The 17,518-nt window shown below is 43.6% G+C and overlaps 1 protein-coding gene across 5 annotated transcripts in view; it reads right to left on the bottom strand.

The window, feature by feature from the left end:
* ATP11C (ATPase phospholipid transporting 11C) overlaps positions 1-17,518 on the bottom strand; it is a 190,750-nt gene that overhangs the window by 120,938 nt on the left and 52,294 nt on the right. For all 5 annotated transcript variants that reach the window (XM_056540795.1, XM_056540791.1, XM_056540793.1 and 2 more), the window contains exon 2: positions 1,731-1,850. In XM_056540795.1, the coding sequence (XP_056396770.1) occupies positions 1,731-1,850 (120 nt within the window). The remainder of the gene's footprint in view (positions 1-1,730; positions 1,851-17,518) is intronic.

Genomic DNA, 17,518 nt, shown 5'->3' with positions numbered 1-17,518 from the left:
ATAATGAGTCTAATAAAAATTATATAAGTTTAGAATCTATTATATTTTTCATAATTAGACATAGGCATTAGGATAAAATAGAATATTATGTGACATTGCTAAATACTGATGTTAGAGAAATTAAATATGATAGTATGAAGTATCGTCCACGTCATACTATCATATTTAATTTCTCTAACACCAGTATTTAGCAATGTCACATAATATTCTAATAGTCTAATTATGAAAAATATAATAGATTCTAAACTTATATTATTTTTATTAGACTCATTATTATTATCCATTATTATACATTTTCAGTGAAAATGTACCTTTTCACCTCACACCGTTTGGACGGTATTCACACATACATGTATACCTTCCTTGTTATTTATTGCTCTCTAGGTAACCTATCCGTTTAATCCATGCATTGTTTTTATGATTACTTTGAAGCTTGTTAATAAGTGGGATTTGTGCTCCTATAAATAGGCAATCACATATGATAACCACTATGACTATTGAGGAAAGGGTCACATTAGAGAACCCTGAAACGCGTCTAGTCTTGCATCATCACTGGTACTAACGCTACATATGAACTGTGCCTACTACCTGCGGAAGCAGCTGTTCATACCTTGTGGACTTTTCGTGCAGAAGCCGATCCAGTCCTTCATGTGTCCGGTCCTGTTCACACAATCCCAGCTCTGCTGACGTCACACGCCGGCAGCACGAGGCTAGCTCCATGCATCCAGTTTGCGATCTCTGGTTTCATTCTGCCAGCATCTAAGTCCAGCGGTGAGGAAAAGAACATCATAAAGCGCCTGCCAGCGCCAACCGTCTCCTGGTCAACTGATACCATCAGCGCCTGCCAGCGCAAGCTGTTTGAGCTGTCACAACCATCAAACACAGGACCGGTAACATAGTATACAAATTGCTACAAACTGTTTTGTCCAAAAGGACATATAATATTCTTTCTAACAGTATCCCATTGTGGATTTCAGCTGCATAGAATATAGGCATTGTATGTATTCATTAAGTCATATATATATATACATATTATATATACACACATACATACACCAGTGATTGATCTTTTAATATCTATATTGTAAGATTGCTTGCATTTAGCATTTTATATTTTGTGTGTTCTTCTCACAAGGGCCCTGTGAGGAGTAACGTATTGCATATTATCATATTTTAATAAAACAATTGAATTATCAGTGAAGCACGACCCAGAAATCTATTTTACATATTAATATACAATATATATATATACACATTATTATATACACTACCATGAAGGTCCAGGCAAATTTTTCTGTTTTTTTCAGATTTCTCTTGCAACTGAGGTATAGTTGCATGCCCTGTTTTGACCTCGGCTAGTGTTGTACTATAATTGTGAGCTGCACTTGCACATTTTTTCTTCTATTTTAATTTACAAATCTGTTTAACTTTCTGGAGTCAGTATATATATATATATATATATATATATATATATATATATATATATATATATATAATAAATTGTTTTCCACCGGAGTACCCCTTTAAAGAAAGGATTGGTGACAGTATACCGGCAGATGTCACTGCTCCGTAACATTGCAACACCTCCATATCAACACTACGCAAGCGCAGACAGCACAATAGTACTATAAACTCTCCAATAGTATAATATATAAACAGTCTAATATATGGCAACTGCTAAAAGAATAAAATATTCCTGCAGCCTAAGCAATATAAGAAAGCATTCTAACCTTTGATGAGACAATTCTGTTATCGCAGAATTTTGGCGCAATATAAGCATCTGTTTCTGATGCTGGCCGATGTCCAACATACACGGTGCGGGTTCCCACACGATTTTCTTCCCCGGGACACTGTCGAATACAAGAAAAAACATATATACAACGTAAAAAAGGGAGTCTGTCGTCAAACCAATGCAAACCCTCCTCAGAGAACACTAGTAATATTACATTCATTCCTACTACAGGACAGGGAGAGTCAAGCACTGTCACACATGATCCAAGATAAATGGTTTATTCTGGAATACAAGATGCTATGTAGAGGAATTATTGGACCTGGTCCATTTAGGAAATTGAAGTTTTTTTTGTTTGTTTTTTAACATGTTTATCTCATCATTCAGTTTCAATGCAAACAGCAGTACGTATTTTCTAGGGAACACAAAACACAAGGTTTTCTTCCTTTTTTTTTAATGGACTAGTGGGAAATAGAAGGCAGTACTTGGCTCGGTGCTATCTTTCCACTAGCATACACCTAGTATCCATGACACGAGATGGACTATAGTGGCTTCAAGCACTTTAGAAGTTGGAGTACCCCCTGCCCCCCATGTACCATATAAAGTGCCGATCATGGTTCAACCAGTCAGTATTATGGCCCAGATTTATCAATGCCCTGAAAGGCTGGTTACACATGAGCCCAATATGAATACATTTTGCACTTACTGGACTTCTAGTTGAACCGGGATGTGCAGACAAAGTACGGCCATAAAAATTCTTGTGTGAAACCAGCTTGATACTTAGACTACATAAACATAAAGTAGACAGTCTAAGGATATGACAACTACTGTATTTTTCGCCGTATAAGACGCACTTTTTCTTCCCCAAAACTGGGGGGGGAAAGTTGGTGTGTCTTATACAGCGAAGACACACCTATTGCGGCGGTCCCTGCAGCCATCAACGGCCGGAACCCGCGGCTAATACAGGACATTACCTATCGCGGTGATGCCCTGTATTAACCCTTCAGACGTGGCGATCAAAGCTGACCGCCGCGTCTGAAGCGAAAGTGAACTAACCCGGCTGTTCGGGACCGCCGCGGTGAAATCGCAGCGTCCCGAACAGCTTACAGGACACCGGGAGGGACCTTACCTGCCTCCTCGGTATCTGCTCCGTGCCGGGATCCCCTGCATGGCCGGCGCTCTCATTCGACGTCATCACGTCGTCCCGTCATCCAAAAGGAGCGGCGTGCATAGCGACATGATGACGGGGACGGAGAGCGTGGATCCCGGGGAAGAAGACGTCCAGAGCGTCGGGGACACCACGGGGACGTGGCGACAGCGATGGAGCGACATTCAGGGCAGCGGTGACGAGCGGTGACTGTTCCGGAGCGGCGGGGACACCTCCTATACCAGTGGTTTTCAACCTGCGGACCTCCAGATGTTGCAAAACTACAACTCCCAACATGCCCGGACAGCCAACGGCTGTCCGGGCATGCTGGGAGTTGTAGTTTTGCAACATCTGGAGGTCCACAGGTTGAAGATCACTGTTGGGTTGAGAATCTTTATTTTCTAGATTTTGCACCTTTAAAATTGGGTGCGTCTTACATGCCGGTGCGTCCTATAGGGCGAAAAATACGGTACATCACAGTGACTCAAGCTGATAAATCTGGTGTGACATCTTTACACTTGTCTAGCTTTATTATGACAACTTAAAGGGGTATTTTGGCTTTATACATCTTATCCCCTATCCAAAAAACAGAATACCCTTTTAAGGTTGGCGAACATATCTACATTTTAAGGCATCTTATCTTAGGCACTGTCTCCTTGTTGCATGAGTCTCAGAGAGTTTCTAAAAATTACAAAATAACTGTGCCAAATTTTAGCACATGTTACACCAAAGTCAAGGAATACACAAATGATAAATCTGCCCCAGTTAGGGTGCACCAAGTGCTAGTCGGTTAGCCCTCTAAAAGGTAAATGCACATCAAATGGATTTGCTGAGATTTGAACATGCAGACAGAAAATACACAGTAGACTATGGTACCAGGTGACATCTGTAGGAATTTCAGTTGCGGAAGGGGCTGCTAAGGACCCCACATTTAGACATTTTATAAAAAATTACATTTTCACAGGGCTGTGTGTCAGTCAAGGAGTGGCACGAAGATGAAGGTGAGCTGCTGAGCTCCGCCTTCTTGACACTTGGCTTAGCACCCACCATGAGCTCGAGGAAAGGTACAGTTTGCTTCTATACAGCTATACAATGGTGTCTGCTGCAACTAGATGAAAATACAGCTGACAGATTCCCTTTAAAGACATCTCTGTTGCTTCATATACTCCTTGTAACAAAGTATTCACTTTGTTAAGAAGAATGCTGGGATTTTCTATAGACCGGAAGATTTTAGATTTTACATTCAATTGCTCCCTCAAAAAAATGTACCGAATATACTCGAGTATAAGCAGAGTTTTTCAGCACGATTTTTCGTGCTGAAAACACCCCCCTCGGCTTATACTCGAGTGAACTCTCTGCCTGTCAATCCCCAGGCCTTCGTCCTCATCCAGACCCCCCTTTAGTTTTCTACTCCCCTCCCCTCGGTGGGAAGGAAGGGCGAGTTGGTCCAGGCCATTTATGCTGCAGGGACCGTCCGGTGGGGAGGGATAGTCATTCCGGGCTGTCCATTTTCCCCAGGGGGGGGGGGCTCTCTTCTCCACGCCTGCCCTGGACTAGTGACGTTGCCTTGATGATGACGCACAGTGACGTTCATGCGCGTCCCTGTGCGTCGTCGTCGTCAAGGCAACGTCATTAGTCCGGGGCAGGCCTGGAGTGCGGAGAAGAGGGCCCCCCCCCCCCGGTGAAAATGGACAGCCCGGACCGATTATCCCTCCCCACAGGACAGTCCAGCATAGATGGACCAGACTAGCTCACCCTTCCTTCCCACCAAGGAGAAGTGAGTAGAAAACTAAAGGGGGGGTCTGGATGATGATGAAGGCCGCAGTGGTCTTCAACCTGCGGACCTCCAGAGGTTTCAAAACTACAACTCCCAGCATGCTCGGACAGTCGATGTCCGGGCATGCTGGGAGTTGTAGTTTTGCAACATCTGGAAGTCCGCAGGTTGAAGACCACTGATGAAGGGATTGACAGGCGGTGATGATGAAGCCCCCCCTCATAACCGCCTGTCAATCCCTTCATCAGTGGTCTTCAACCTGCGGACTTTCAGATGGGGGGGGGGGGGGTGATGACGGGGGTCTGGATGATGACGGGGGTCTGGATGAGGACAGGGGAGGATGATGTATTTCCCAACCCAGGCTTATAACTGAGTCAATAACTTTTTTTTTTTTTCTGGGATTTTGGGGTGAAATTAGGCCCTCGGCTTATATTTGGGTCGGCTTATACTATAGTATATACGGTATGTATATATAAAAAAAAAAAAGTCTGATTTGGCTGGAATATGGGAAACTCAGACTGTGAGAACTGTTCTAGGTGAAGCTTTGCTATGAAGGAAGCGCATTTGCCATAGCTTTTTACTGATTTAAGACAGGTCACCCGTGACAGATGGAAATTGATAGGGATTTGAAAGCTTCTTTCTATGGCTTTCCTGGTGCTAAGTATGTAATGGAAAGTTACATTTTACAGACCATTACAATAGCATGGAGTAAACTCTTCCTCTAATCCATTCCTGACAATAGCAGTGTTTGTCGTATGGCAGACGAAAGTTTTGCTAGACATGTGGAAAAGTACACAGCCCATAAAGACGACATGGATTCTTTAGCATATCCATAAAATATACTTCTACCTGCTTCAAGATACTAATTCATAAGAACTGACCGCTGTTTACCTTACAAAGCCTATTACAAACCAGATTTTACAAAAACACTACAATTTGAAAAAAGTGACAAGTGCAGGTTGCTAAAAACATTAACCAGGAAGGTTACAATTTGGTTTATTTGTAAGTGTAGCTACTTAATTTAACGTGAATGTAAATACAGAAAGAATACATGAGAAGAAAAAACGTGTATTACATAAAACAGGAACAGGAAATAAATATTTATCAGCCTTCTGGCCTGTAAGTAAAAAGACTTAAAATAAAAAATATATTCCGGTATTAGGTAAAACATTGTTCAGTTTTTATAAACACCATCTTACAGTTTATATATAGAGGCATTTATGACTAATTCGGATTTAGAACCTGTATTTTAGACCAGAAATATAATTCTCTAAGCTGCCATCACAATTAGCAAAGTTGTGAATAGACCCCTGATTTTGGTCATACTCATGACAAATCTGTTGGCTAACATCTATGTGCCCCACATCAAGATGCGAGCTTGACTGAAGGAGACAAGCTGCTGCCAGATGTGCTCCAGGTAGGAGAAAAAGGATAGGTGAGGAAAAAAAAGTATTTAGTCAGACACCAATTGTGCAAGTTCTCCAACTGAAAAAGATATTGGGCCTGTAAGTTTCGTCAAAGGGATACCTCAACTATGAGAGACATAATGAGAAAAATAAATCCATAAAATCACATTGTCTGATTTTTAAAGAATTTTGTTTGCAAATTATGGAGGAAAATAAGTATTTGGTCACCTACAAACAAGCAAGAATTATGGCTCTCACAGACCTGTAACAACTTCTTTAAGAGTCTCCTCTGTCCTCCACTCATTACTTGTATTAACGGCCCCTGTTTGAACTTATCAGTATAAAAGACACCTGTCCACAACCTCAAACAGCCAAACTCCAAACTCCACGATGGCCAAGACCAAAGAGTTGTCGAAGGACACCAGAAACAAAATTATAGACCTACACCTGGCAGGGAAGACTGAATATGCAATAGGCAAGCAGCTTGGTGTGAAGAAATCAACTGTGGGAGCAATTATTAGAAAACGGAAGACATACAAGACCACTGATAATCTCCCTTGATCTGGGGCTCCAAGCAAGATCTCACCCCATGGTGTCAAAATGATCACAAGAACGGCGAGCAAAAATTCCAGAACCACAAGGGGGGCCTAGTGAATGACCTGCAAAGAGCTGGGACCAAAGTAACAAAATCTACCATCAGCAACACACTACGCCGCCAGGGACTAAAATCATGCGGTGCCAGACAAGTCCCCATTAAGCCAGTACATGTCCGGGCCCGTCTGAAGTTTGCTAGAGAGCATTTGGAGGATCCAGAAAAGTATTGGGAGAATGTCATATGGTCAGATGAAACCAAAGTAGGAGAAAGAATGCTGAGTTGCATCCAAAGAACACCATACCTACTGTGAAGCATGGGGTGGAAACATCATGCTTTGGGACTGTTTTTCTGCTAAGGGACCAGGACAACTGATCTGTGCAAAGGAAAGAATGAATAGGGCCATGTATCATGTGATTTTGAGTGAAAACCTCCTTCCATCAGCAAGGGCATTGAAGATGAAATGTGGCTGGGTCTTTCAGCATGACAATGATCCCAAACACACTGCCCGGGCAACGAAGAAGTGGCTTTGTAAGAAGCATTTCAAGGTTCACCCTTGAGGGCCTTAGGGTATGGGCGGAGCTCCGAACCAAGCTAGGGGCACGCTGACGTTATCTTCGCCGGGTGGGCGCTCCGCCCAGCTCATCAATATTCATAACCCCCCCTCCCTGCTCTTGCACCCTGTGTTAGTGTATGGCGAATGCGCCGTACACTAACACGGGGAGCAAGAGCAGGGAGGGAAGCGGCCCATGCACTGTACACTAATAGGGGGCGCAAGAGCAGGGAGGGAAGCGGGGCATGCGCCGTACACTAACAGAGGGCAAGAGTAGGGAGGGAAGTGGGACATGCGCTGTACACTAACACAGAGGGCAAGAGTAGGGAGGGAAGCGGGGCATGCGCTGTACACTAACACAGGGCGCAAGAGCGGGGAGAGAAGTGGCGCATGCGCTGTACACTAACACGGGGCGCAAGAGCAGGAAGAGAAGTGGCGCATGCGCCGTGCACTAACAGGGTGGAAGAGCAGGGAGGGGGGTTATTAATATTGATGAGCTGGGCGGAACGCCCACCCGGCAAAGATGACGTCAACGTGCCCCTAGCTCGGAGCTCTGCCCATGCCCTAAGGCCCTCATTTGCATTAAAAGAAAAGGGCGAATTGTGGCGGAACGGATGGGCGAATCTGGACGCCGTGAGTATCGTTTTGACCAGCATCACCCACACTACAAGCCTGTGTGACAGATTTAGTACTGGCGATACTGCTGAAAGATTTCCTTTAAAAATATGCCTGTGAGGAATGCAGTACATTCTGTAAGGGCCTGAGAGTTACTCTAAGTGGAGAGTGCCCACTACGGGGTAAAGTCACAGAAGTTCTGCTATTTAGCCATTCCCCTTGACCATACAGATAGTATGCAAACAACACATTAGGGTTAGATAAGTAGGGAATATTCAGCCCAAGGGTCTCTGGAGCTTGGGGTCCTGCTACATAGGAAATGCAAAATGACTGCTCAAAAAGGCACTAAAAAGCACTAAGGAAAGTTTCAGGAAGTGCAAGTACGCAGAACCGACAAGCTTTATTCCATCACATACAGAGAAACCAAAGACACATTACGGGAGTTGCAAACCCCTTCCTCAGACTGGCAATGCAATACATTGGCATTTACCACCCAAAGGCTAAAATGACAAAGGTGTTATCCAGAATCAGAAAAACAGAGCTAATTTAATTAAAAACAGTGCCACACTGGTTCCTATAGAGAATAGCTTAGCTGACTACACTATTTCATACATCATTATTTTGCGTAATACTTTGGTACACCAGCCTAATAGAGGCTAAAAGGAAATGTGTATGTTTTTTTCTTCTTGATCTCCAAAACAATCAGTTTTTGTATCATTTATTTCTAAGAGTATAGGAATGGGCTATAATAGGGATGTCCCGATACCATTTTTTTAAGACCGAATACGAGTACCGATACTTTAATTCTAGTACTTGCCGATACCAAGTACGAGTACTTATATTTTAAAGGGAATCTGACACAAGGGTGACCCGGTTTCTGGCGCTGTTTACCGTATGATATGTGGGTCCTTGTTGTGTACAATGGAGGCGGCTGCTGTAGTATGAGCCAAGATTTCTCTCTTCTCCATTGGACAGAACAGGGAATGTGCATTGGTGGTAAGAACGATGACCACATGGTGAGCAGCGGTAGAAACCGGCACCTGCACTATCTACATATAGATTCAAGTAGGTAGTATCCCCTTGCAGACATTAGCAGCAGCCCCCTGGCAGTCATTAGTAGCAGCCCCCCTGTAGACAGCAACCCCCCCCCCCCCTGTAGACTGCAGGCCCACCCCCTTGTAGACATAAGTAGCAGCCCCCCTGTAGACCACAGCCTCCCTTTAGACAGTGGGCCCCAATGTAAACAGCAGCAGGGCCCCCCATTTAGACAGCAGCAGGGCCCCCCATTTAGACAGCAGCAGGGCCCCCCATTTAGACAGCAGCAGGGCCCCCCATTTAGACAGCAGCAGGGCCCCCCATTTAGACAGCAGCAGGGCCCCCCCGGTAGACACCAGCAGTCCCCCCCCCCCCCCCCCCCCGGTAGACACCAGCAGTCCCCCCCTCCTTTAGACATTAGTAGCAGGCCCCTCCTTGCAGGCAGCTCACCTGTGGCTGTCCTCTGTCGGGTGCTGCTGCTCCACTGCCCCTTTCTCCGGTCCTCCGGTCCGTATCATGTCGTCCGATGGAGGAGCATGTGACCTATACGTCACTCTGCTTCCTCCGTAGCGTTACGCTGTGCGCAGGGGAGAAGGCGGAGTGACGTGTGTGTCACATGCTCCTCCATAGGATGACATGATACGGACCGAAGGACGGGAGAACGGGGCAGCAGAGTGGCACCAGGTATCGGGCATGGTATCGGGGACATTAAACAAGGCCCCGATACCATGCAAATGGCTAATATCGGCCCCGATACCAGTATCGGTATCGGGACATCCCTAGGCTATAAACACATGCTGTAACTCGGGACCTAAACAATAAAAGTTATTTAAACTCCATATGTAAACTGTAATCAGACTGGGAAGGTGACCCTATGCTAAACCTGTGCGCACCAGAGCTAGAAAACTCATATACATTCACAGTATCTTAGAGGAGAACTACCGCATAGTAAATAATGCATAGAATCTTTTATTTATCTGTGCAGACATCTACATCCTGGCTTAATGTTCCTTTGTTGTAAGTTGTAGGACTCTTAATTCCGGTGTTCCAACAAAGTGACCTATTGCTATTTAAAGGGGTACTCCGGTGGAAAACGTGTGCCAGAAAGTTAAACAGATTTGTAAATTACTTCTATTAAAAAAAAATCTTAATCCTTCCAGTACTTATCAGCTACTGTACACTACAGAGAAAATTATTTTCTTTTTGAATTTCCTTTCTGTCCTCATAGCAAACCTCTCCTGCTCTGGACAGTTCCTGACACGGACAGAGGTGTCAGCAGAGAGCATTGTGGACAGACAGAAAGGAAAGTCAAAAAGGAAAGAATTTCCTCTGTAGTATACAGCTGCTGATAAGTACCGGAACGATTAAGATTTCTCAAAAGAAGTAAGTTACAAATCTGTTTAACTTTCTGGCACCAGTTCATTTAAAAAAAAAAAAAAAAGTTTTCCCACCAGAGTACCCCTTTAATAATAAGGCATTGTCACTCAGGTCAGGGAGCTGTTACTTGTTAGTGGTCACTACATAGGATTACATGCAGATCAAACCTACTGTAAGCGATATTTAAAAAGGATCTCAGTTCAGGTCAGTGGCCCAGCAATCTGACAATGATCTCCCATCCTGAGAAAATGTGATATATATGTTTTTAATGTGAAAATCCCAGTAAAAAGAGACATGTTAAAAGTTTAGATTGACATTGGTTGGGGTTAGGGTTGCCACCTTTCTTGCAAAAAACACTGGCCATGGTAATTTGTCTATGAAGACTCCACATACAGGAGAAGCAGGACTCTGTGCAGGCACCTTGCTTGTCAATCATCCTGCTGTGTGAGCCGGAGCTTGTCACAGAGCCTCAGTGTACAGAGCCCTGCCTGTCCTCCGTGTGCAGAGCCCTGCCTGTCCTCCGTGTACAGAGCCCTGCCTGTCCTCCGTGTACAGAGCCCTGCCTGTCCTCCGTGTACAGAGCCCTGCCTGTCCTCCGTGTACAGAGCCCTGCCTGTCCTCCGTGTACAGAGCCCTGCCTGTCCTCCGTGTACAGAGCCCTGCCTGTCCTCCGTGTACAGAGCCCTGCCTGTCCTCCGTGTACAGAGCCCTGCCTGTCCTCCGTGTACAGAGCCCTGCCTGTCCTCCGTGTACAGAGCCCTGCCTGTCCTCCGTGTACAGAGCCCTGCCTGTCCTCCGTGTACAGAGCCCTGCCTGTCCTCCGTGTACAGAGCCCTGCCTGTCCTCCGTGTACAGAGCCCTGCCTGTCCTCCGTGTACAGAGCCCTGCCTGTCCTCCGTGTACAGAGCCCTGCCTGTCCTCCGTGTACAGAGCCCTGCCTGTCCTCCGTGTACAGAGCCCTGCCTGTCCTCCGTGTACAGAGCCCTGCCTGTCCTCCGTGTACAGAGCCCTGCCTGTCCTCCGTGTACAGAGCCCTGCCTGTCCTCCGTGTACAGAGCCCTGCCTGTCCTCCGTGTACAGAGCCCTGCCTGTCCTCCGTGTACAGAGCCCTGCCTGTCCTCCGTGTACAGAGCCCTGCCTGTCCTCCGTGTACAGAGCCCTGCCTGTCCTCCGTGTACAGAGCCCTGCCTGTCCTCCGTGTACAGAGCCCTGCCTGTCCTCCGTGCACAGAGCCCTGCCTGTCCTCTGTCCACAGAGCCCTGCCTGTCCTGTCCACAGAGCCCTGCCTGTCCTCCGTCCACAGAGCCCTGCTTTTCCTCAGTGTACAGAGCCAAACCTTTCCACCCATAATTCCTGTATTTGGACTCCTCATAGAGACACATAAACAGTAGTTGTAGGGACAAAATATACAATATTTTTTAACCACACTTTAACATTGCTGTTATATAGGCAGGATTACCCTAACACAGTGTTTCCCAACCCGGGTGCCTCCAGCTGTTGCAAAACTACAACTCCTTGGCTGTCCGGGCATGTTGTGAGTTGTAGTTTTGCAACAGCTGGAGGCACCCTGGTAGGGAAACGCTGCACTAACAGAAAAAAAAGCTTCCATAAAAGATGTTTTGTTACAAAAGATACTACAGTTACATCAGGTTATTGCAATCCCATAAACTTTAGCGTGATGCCAAACCACTTTATCCATTTCAATGCGGTAAACAAAGGCACATTTTGCATTCTACTCACATGCCTCTACATAATTCTTACACAATGTGCACATATTGGTCATAGGAATTATTTTGCGAGCCCAGGAAAAGTGAAGGAGAAATATCACCTTACCCATATTGCCCACAGTGTAACGCCAGATTCTTCGCTATTTAATGCATACATTAGTCAGACCCAGCGTCCACGACTTAAGTCCCCAGTAAAGCTGTACAGTAATTCAGAAGCTGGTGAGCCTTCTAAAATGCTGAGTGGACAAAGGTCATCAGAAGAATTTGTACGGAGTTAACATTAACACAATGCCAACAAAAAGAAAAAACATAAAGACAAACAGTAGAAACTGACGGCTGGAGAAACTGCGCCAAAGAATTAAAACAGATTTCAAAGAGATTTTAATTATTTTATGTACATTGGGAAAAACTATAACTCAGCCCAAAAAATACATCTAAAATGAACCTATTACACTACAACCAAAACAAGGATAACAATGCTCCCTACTGCCTGTATAGAGACCTCCGTCTACAATGAGATCATATATTGGAAATATTATATATATATATATATATATATAGTCCATGATTCGTCCTCTTAGGTCAAGATTCTAAATATTCACCCAGTATTCCCAGTATGCTGGACTGGACAATCATAGTAAATGAATAGGATCTTCAGCACAGGCCCCATGGAGCAGACTACAGCTTAGGGATAGCAGTGGTACAGGACTGTACAGCGGCAAGGGTTGTGCCCGTATGCGCCTACCCTAGGGGTGCGTTCACACAGAGTAAATCAAGAGTAATTCACACCGAAAAGTTTCTGGGAGGAAAAAAAGAATTTTATTTTCGCGCTAAATTCGGAATTGCGCGCAGAAATGGGGGAGAAAGAAGTGAAGGGTTTTTCAGCCATTTTCGTGCGAATTCCGCGCGAAAACGATGTCGGGCGTTATTTTTTTTTACCATCGACTTCTATTGATTTCTGCTCGCAGATTCCGCTTGAAGACTGAACATGCTCATTCTTCAAGTGGAACGGAATTTGGCGTCGGAATTTCCGCAGTGTGAACAGGACAGCAGAAATAACATTAAAGTCAATGGGCAGAGGAGAGGTGCATTAATATGGAGAGGAGAATTCAAGAGGAAATACTCGAGTAAATTCCTCTTGAATTACTCCGTGTGAACGCAGCCTAAGACATGTGGAGCATGCCATCTACCAAATAGAGACAATTCTGGATGGTTCATGAATATTTGCACTGATATTTGCCTTTCACGGTCCTGAAGGGTCTTAGGGGTACACATTTTTTTCAATGCTTCGGAATCCATGAGAAATCAGTGTTCCATTGTTTTCATTGTAGAACAAGAAGGAGAAATAGGGGGTGCTTCATGTTAAAGGGGTACTGCCCTGAAAAACATTTATTTTTTTTATTAACCGATGCCAGAAAGTTAAACAGATTTGTAAATTACTTCTATTTACATCTTTCCTTTCTGTCTGACTACAGTGCTCTCTGCTGACACCTCTATCCATTTTAGGAACTGTCCAGAGCAGGATATGTTTGCTATGGGGATTTGCTTCTACTCTGGACAGTTCCTAAAATGGACAGATGTGTCAGCAGAGAGCACTGTAGTCAGACAGAAAGGAAATTCAAAAAGAAAAGAACTTTCTTTGGAAAATACAGCAGCTGATAAGTACTGGAAGGGTTAAAAAAATTTAAATAGTAGTAATTTACAAATCTGTTTAACTTTCTGAGACCAGTTGATTTAAAAATAAATATATATAATAATGTTTTCCAGTGGAGAACCCCTTTAAATGAAGTTTCCAATAACAAGTAACATCCTATGATAAAAATACTTTAACCAAAGGCCAATGTAACTTGAGAAGCCGCTGTATCTGTTCCATAATGACACGCCATGACAATATGAACTGTCAGTGTCTATTGTCTAGGAAGAAAACCCAGAATCACATGGAAGGAGATTTATCAAGCTCTGTAGTAGATTTTTTTTCTTTGAAAAAAAGTTGCATGTACTTGCGCACTTGCAACTTTTCTGTACATGCTGCGACTTTTGGATTTTTGCTTATTCCAAGGCACATTTCTGAAATCTGCTCACGTAGTAATTTTTTTTTTTACTTTGCAGTGGTCATGTATTTATCAAATGCGATAGTCGCCATTTATGAAGAAAAAAAGTTGCATCTCCATTTAAAAGTCGCATATGTATTCCAGGTCCAACCTGGCTTACAGAAAGTGCATACGTCCGCAGAAGAGGACATTAACACCCACTTTAAAAATGAATGTGTTAAAATAGAATAAGGCACAAAATAATTACAGACTACGTAAATAACCCATATGTGGCACTAAAATTTTTCTTTAAAAAAAATAAAACATTTTGGGGTGGGTAACGTACCGAGCAGTTTTTTTTTTTGTGGCTTCACTATTGTTTATGTGCCTGTTGGTGCTGCGCTGTCTTCCTTCCTGACATAAACTCCGGCCTCAGCGCAGCGACGCAAGACTCCGCCCACCAACATCACAAAATGCAGGCTCAAAATTAAACAAAAAAGCCTCTAGAATACGGATATTCATGGTGCGGCACAGTATGTTTTTAAAGGGGTACTCCGGCCCTTAGACATCTTATCCCCTATCCAAAGGATAGGGGATAAGATGCCTGATCGCGGGGGTCTCGCCGCTGGGTACCACCATGATCTTGCACGCCGCACCCCGTTAATATCAGTCCCCGGAGCGTGTTCCCGTGTAACATCATGCTCCGCCCCCTCAATGGAAGCCAATGGGAGGGGGTGTGACAGCTGTCATGCCCCCTCCCATAGGCTTACATTGAGGGGGCGGCAGTTTTAAAAATGTATTTAAAAATAATAAACATACAGATTACGCGTTTCGAGGGTGACTCCCCTCTTCCTCAGATCAGGTGTGCTCACACCTGAGCTGAGGAAGAGGGGAGTCACCCTCGAAACGCGTAATCTGTATGTTTATTATTTTTAAATACATTTTCGTGTATACAATATTCCAAGGTATACATTGCATCATTTTGTGCACCTGATGACCTAACCGGCAGCGCCTGGATGAATGAGGTTCTTTTCCATTTTCCTTTTGATGACTGGTAATAAAGGGTAGATAAAAAACTTTGGCTATTAACATAAGGGAAAACTGCTTTAACCCCTTAAGGACGCAGGACGTAAATGTACATCCTGGTGCGGTGGTACTTAGCGCACCAGGACGTACATTTACGTCCTGTACATAACCGCGGGCATCGGAGCGATGCCCGTGTCATGCGCGGCTGATCCCGGCTGCTGATCGCAGCCAGGGACCCGTCGGCAATGGCGGACGCCCGCGATCTCGCGGGCGTCCGCCATTAACCCCTCAGGTGCCGGGATCAATACAGATCCCGGCATCTGCGGCAGTGCGCGATTTAAATGAACGATCGGATCGCCCGCAGCGTTGCTGCGGGGATACGATCATTCAGAACGCCGCATGGAGGTCCCCTCACCTTTCTGGTTACGGCTCCCGGGGTCTTCTGCTCTGGTCTGTGATCGAGCAGACCAGAACAGAAGATAGCCGATAACACTGATCTGTTCTATGTCCTATACATAAAACAGATCAGTATTAGCAATCATGGTATTGCTATGAATAGTCCCCAATGGGGACTATTCAAGTGTAAAAAAAAATGTAAAAAAAATGTAAAAGTAAAAGTGAAAAATCCCCTCCCCCAATAAAAAAGTAAAACGTCCGTTTTTTCCTATTTTACCCCCAAAATATTTTAATATATTTTATTTAAAAAAATTATAAAAAATGTATTAAACTTTTTTTATATGTAAATGTGGCATCAAAAAAAAGTACAGATCATGGCGCAAAAAATGAGCCCTCATACCGCCGCTTATACGGAAAAATAAAAAAAAGTTATAGGTCATCAAAATAAAGGGATTATAAACGTACTAATTTGGTTAAAAAGTTTGTGATTTTTTTTAAGCACAACAATAATATTAAAGTATGTAATAATGGGTATCATTTTAATCGTATTGACCCTCAGAATAAAGAACACACATCATTTTTACCGTAAATTGTACGGCGTGAAAACGAAACCTTCCAAAATTAGCAAAATTGCGTTTTTCTTTTTAATTTCCCCACAAAAATAGTGTTTTTTGGTTGCGCCATACATTTTATGATATAATGAGTTATGTCATTACAAAGGACAACTGGTCGCGCAAGAAACAAGCCCTCATACTAGTCTGTGGATGAAAATATAAAAGAGTTATGATTTTTAGAAGGCGAGGAGGACAAAATGAAAACGTAAAAATTAAATTGTCTCAGTCCTTAAGGCCAAAATGGGCTGAGTTCTTAAGGGGTTAAAAAATGCTTTTGTAAGTGGGTTTCCCGGGTTTTGCTTACGTGTGATTTATTTATCAAGGTCGTGCGACTTTTAAGTAAGTTAAGAAAATAATAATTAATTGTCCTATAAAAGCCATACGTTTGAAAAGAATGATAAATCTCCATCATAGTGACCAGGCACCTCTGCCGGTACAAGACAATGACTCCTGCACGTATCCTTTCATTTCCACCATGGCATCAAAGGCAGGGAAATGATGAGAAGCCCAGCTTGGATATTACAATAATGGAGACAAGCTGCAGTCTCTCAGCACTAGTAAAAGGGAATATATTAGAAGACTATAAAACTCCCATTATACAGCGGCAGAATAAAGAACCAATGTTACTCCCAGCTCTGAATGGAAGAAAGGGCCGGGGTGTAATTGCTATGGTTTCATTTTAGGTTTCCAAAAATACAAATTAAAAACCAGGGTGGTATAAATAGACTGTAATGATAGAGGAGTGAATTACACTATGTAGAAGATACACGTAGGGTGAAAATCCCAGCAGAATTGTCAACACGTCATCCAATAAAGCTAAAACGAGATACACAGAAGGTCAATGGACATTGGCTTGAGACAACAAACAACAGGAAAAGTTCCAGCTTTGATCTCTGTAAAGACACAAATAGATTCCTAAAACAAAGAGATCAAATACAGGAGAGACCCTGAAGAGAAAAGACTAGAAGACAGGGCTCGGAAAAAAATGTAATCCAGGAAAAAAAAAAAAGGTTAAAAAGATTTTGACCTATAACCTTTCTATTTTCCACCTTTGTTCATTTTTTGCAGTATGAGCTGTTGTTTTTACATGAACCTCTTATCATAGAATTTACCTTTTCATCACTTTTTATTCATTATTTTTTTCTAGGATGTGAAAAAAAAAAAAAAAAAAAAATTACATTTTGGGACTTTGATAATTTTTTTGTATTTAAATAGTACCGTAATAATTTAATAGTTCAGACATGCAACGATACCAAGTACCGTATTTTTCGCCCTATAGGACGCACCGGCATATAAGACGCACCCAATTTTAAAGGTCCAAAATCTAGAGAAAAAAAACAGATTCTGAACCCAACAGTGGTCTTCAACCTGCGGACCTCCAGATGTTGCAAAACTACAACTCCCAGCATGCCCGGACAGCCGTTGGCTGTCCGGGCATGCTGGGAGTTGTAGTTTTGCACCATCTGGAGGTCCGCAGGTTGAAGACCACTGGTAGGA

Source organism: Hyla sarda, chromosome 9 (assembly GCF_029499605.1).
Source record: "Hyla sarda isolate aHylSar1 chromosome 9, aHylSar1.hap1, whole genome shotgun sequence".
NCBI classification, from domain to species: Eukaryota; Metazoa; Chordata; class Amphibia; order Anura; family Hylidae; genus Hyla; species Hyla sarda.
This window is presented reverse-complemented; position numbering and strand designations above follow the sequence as displayed.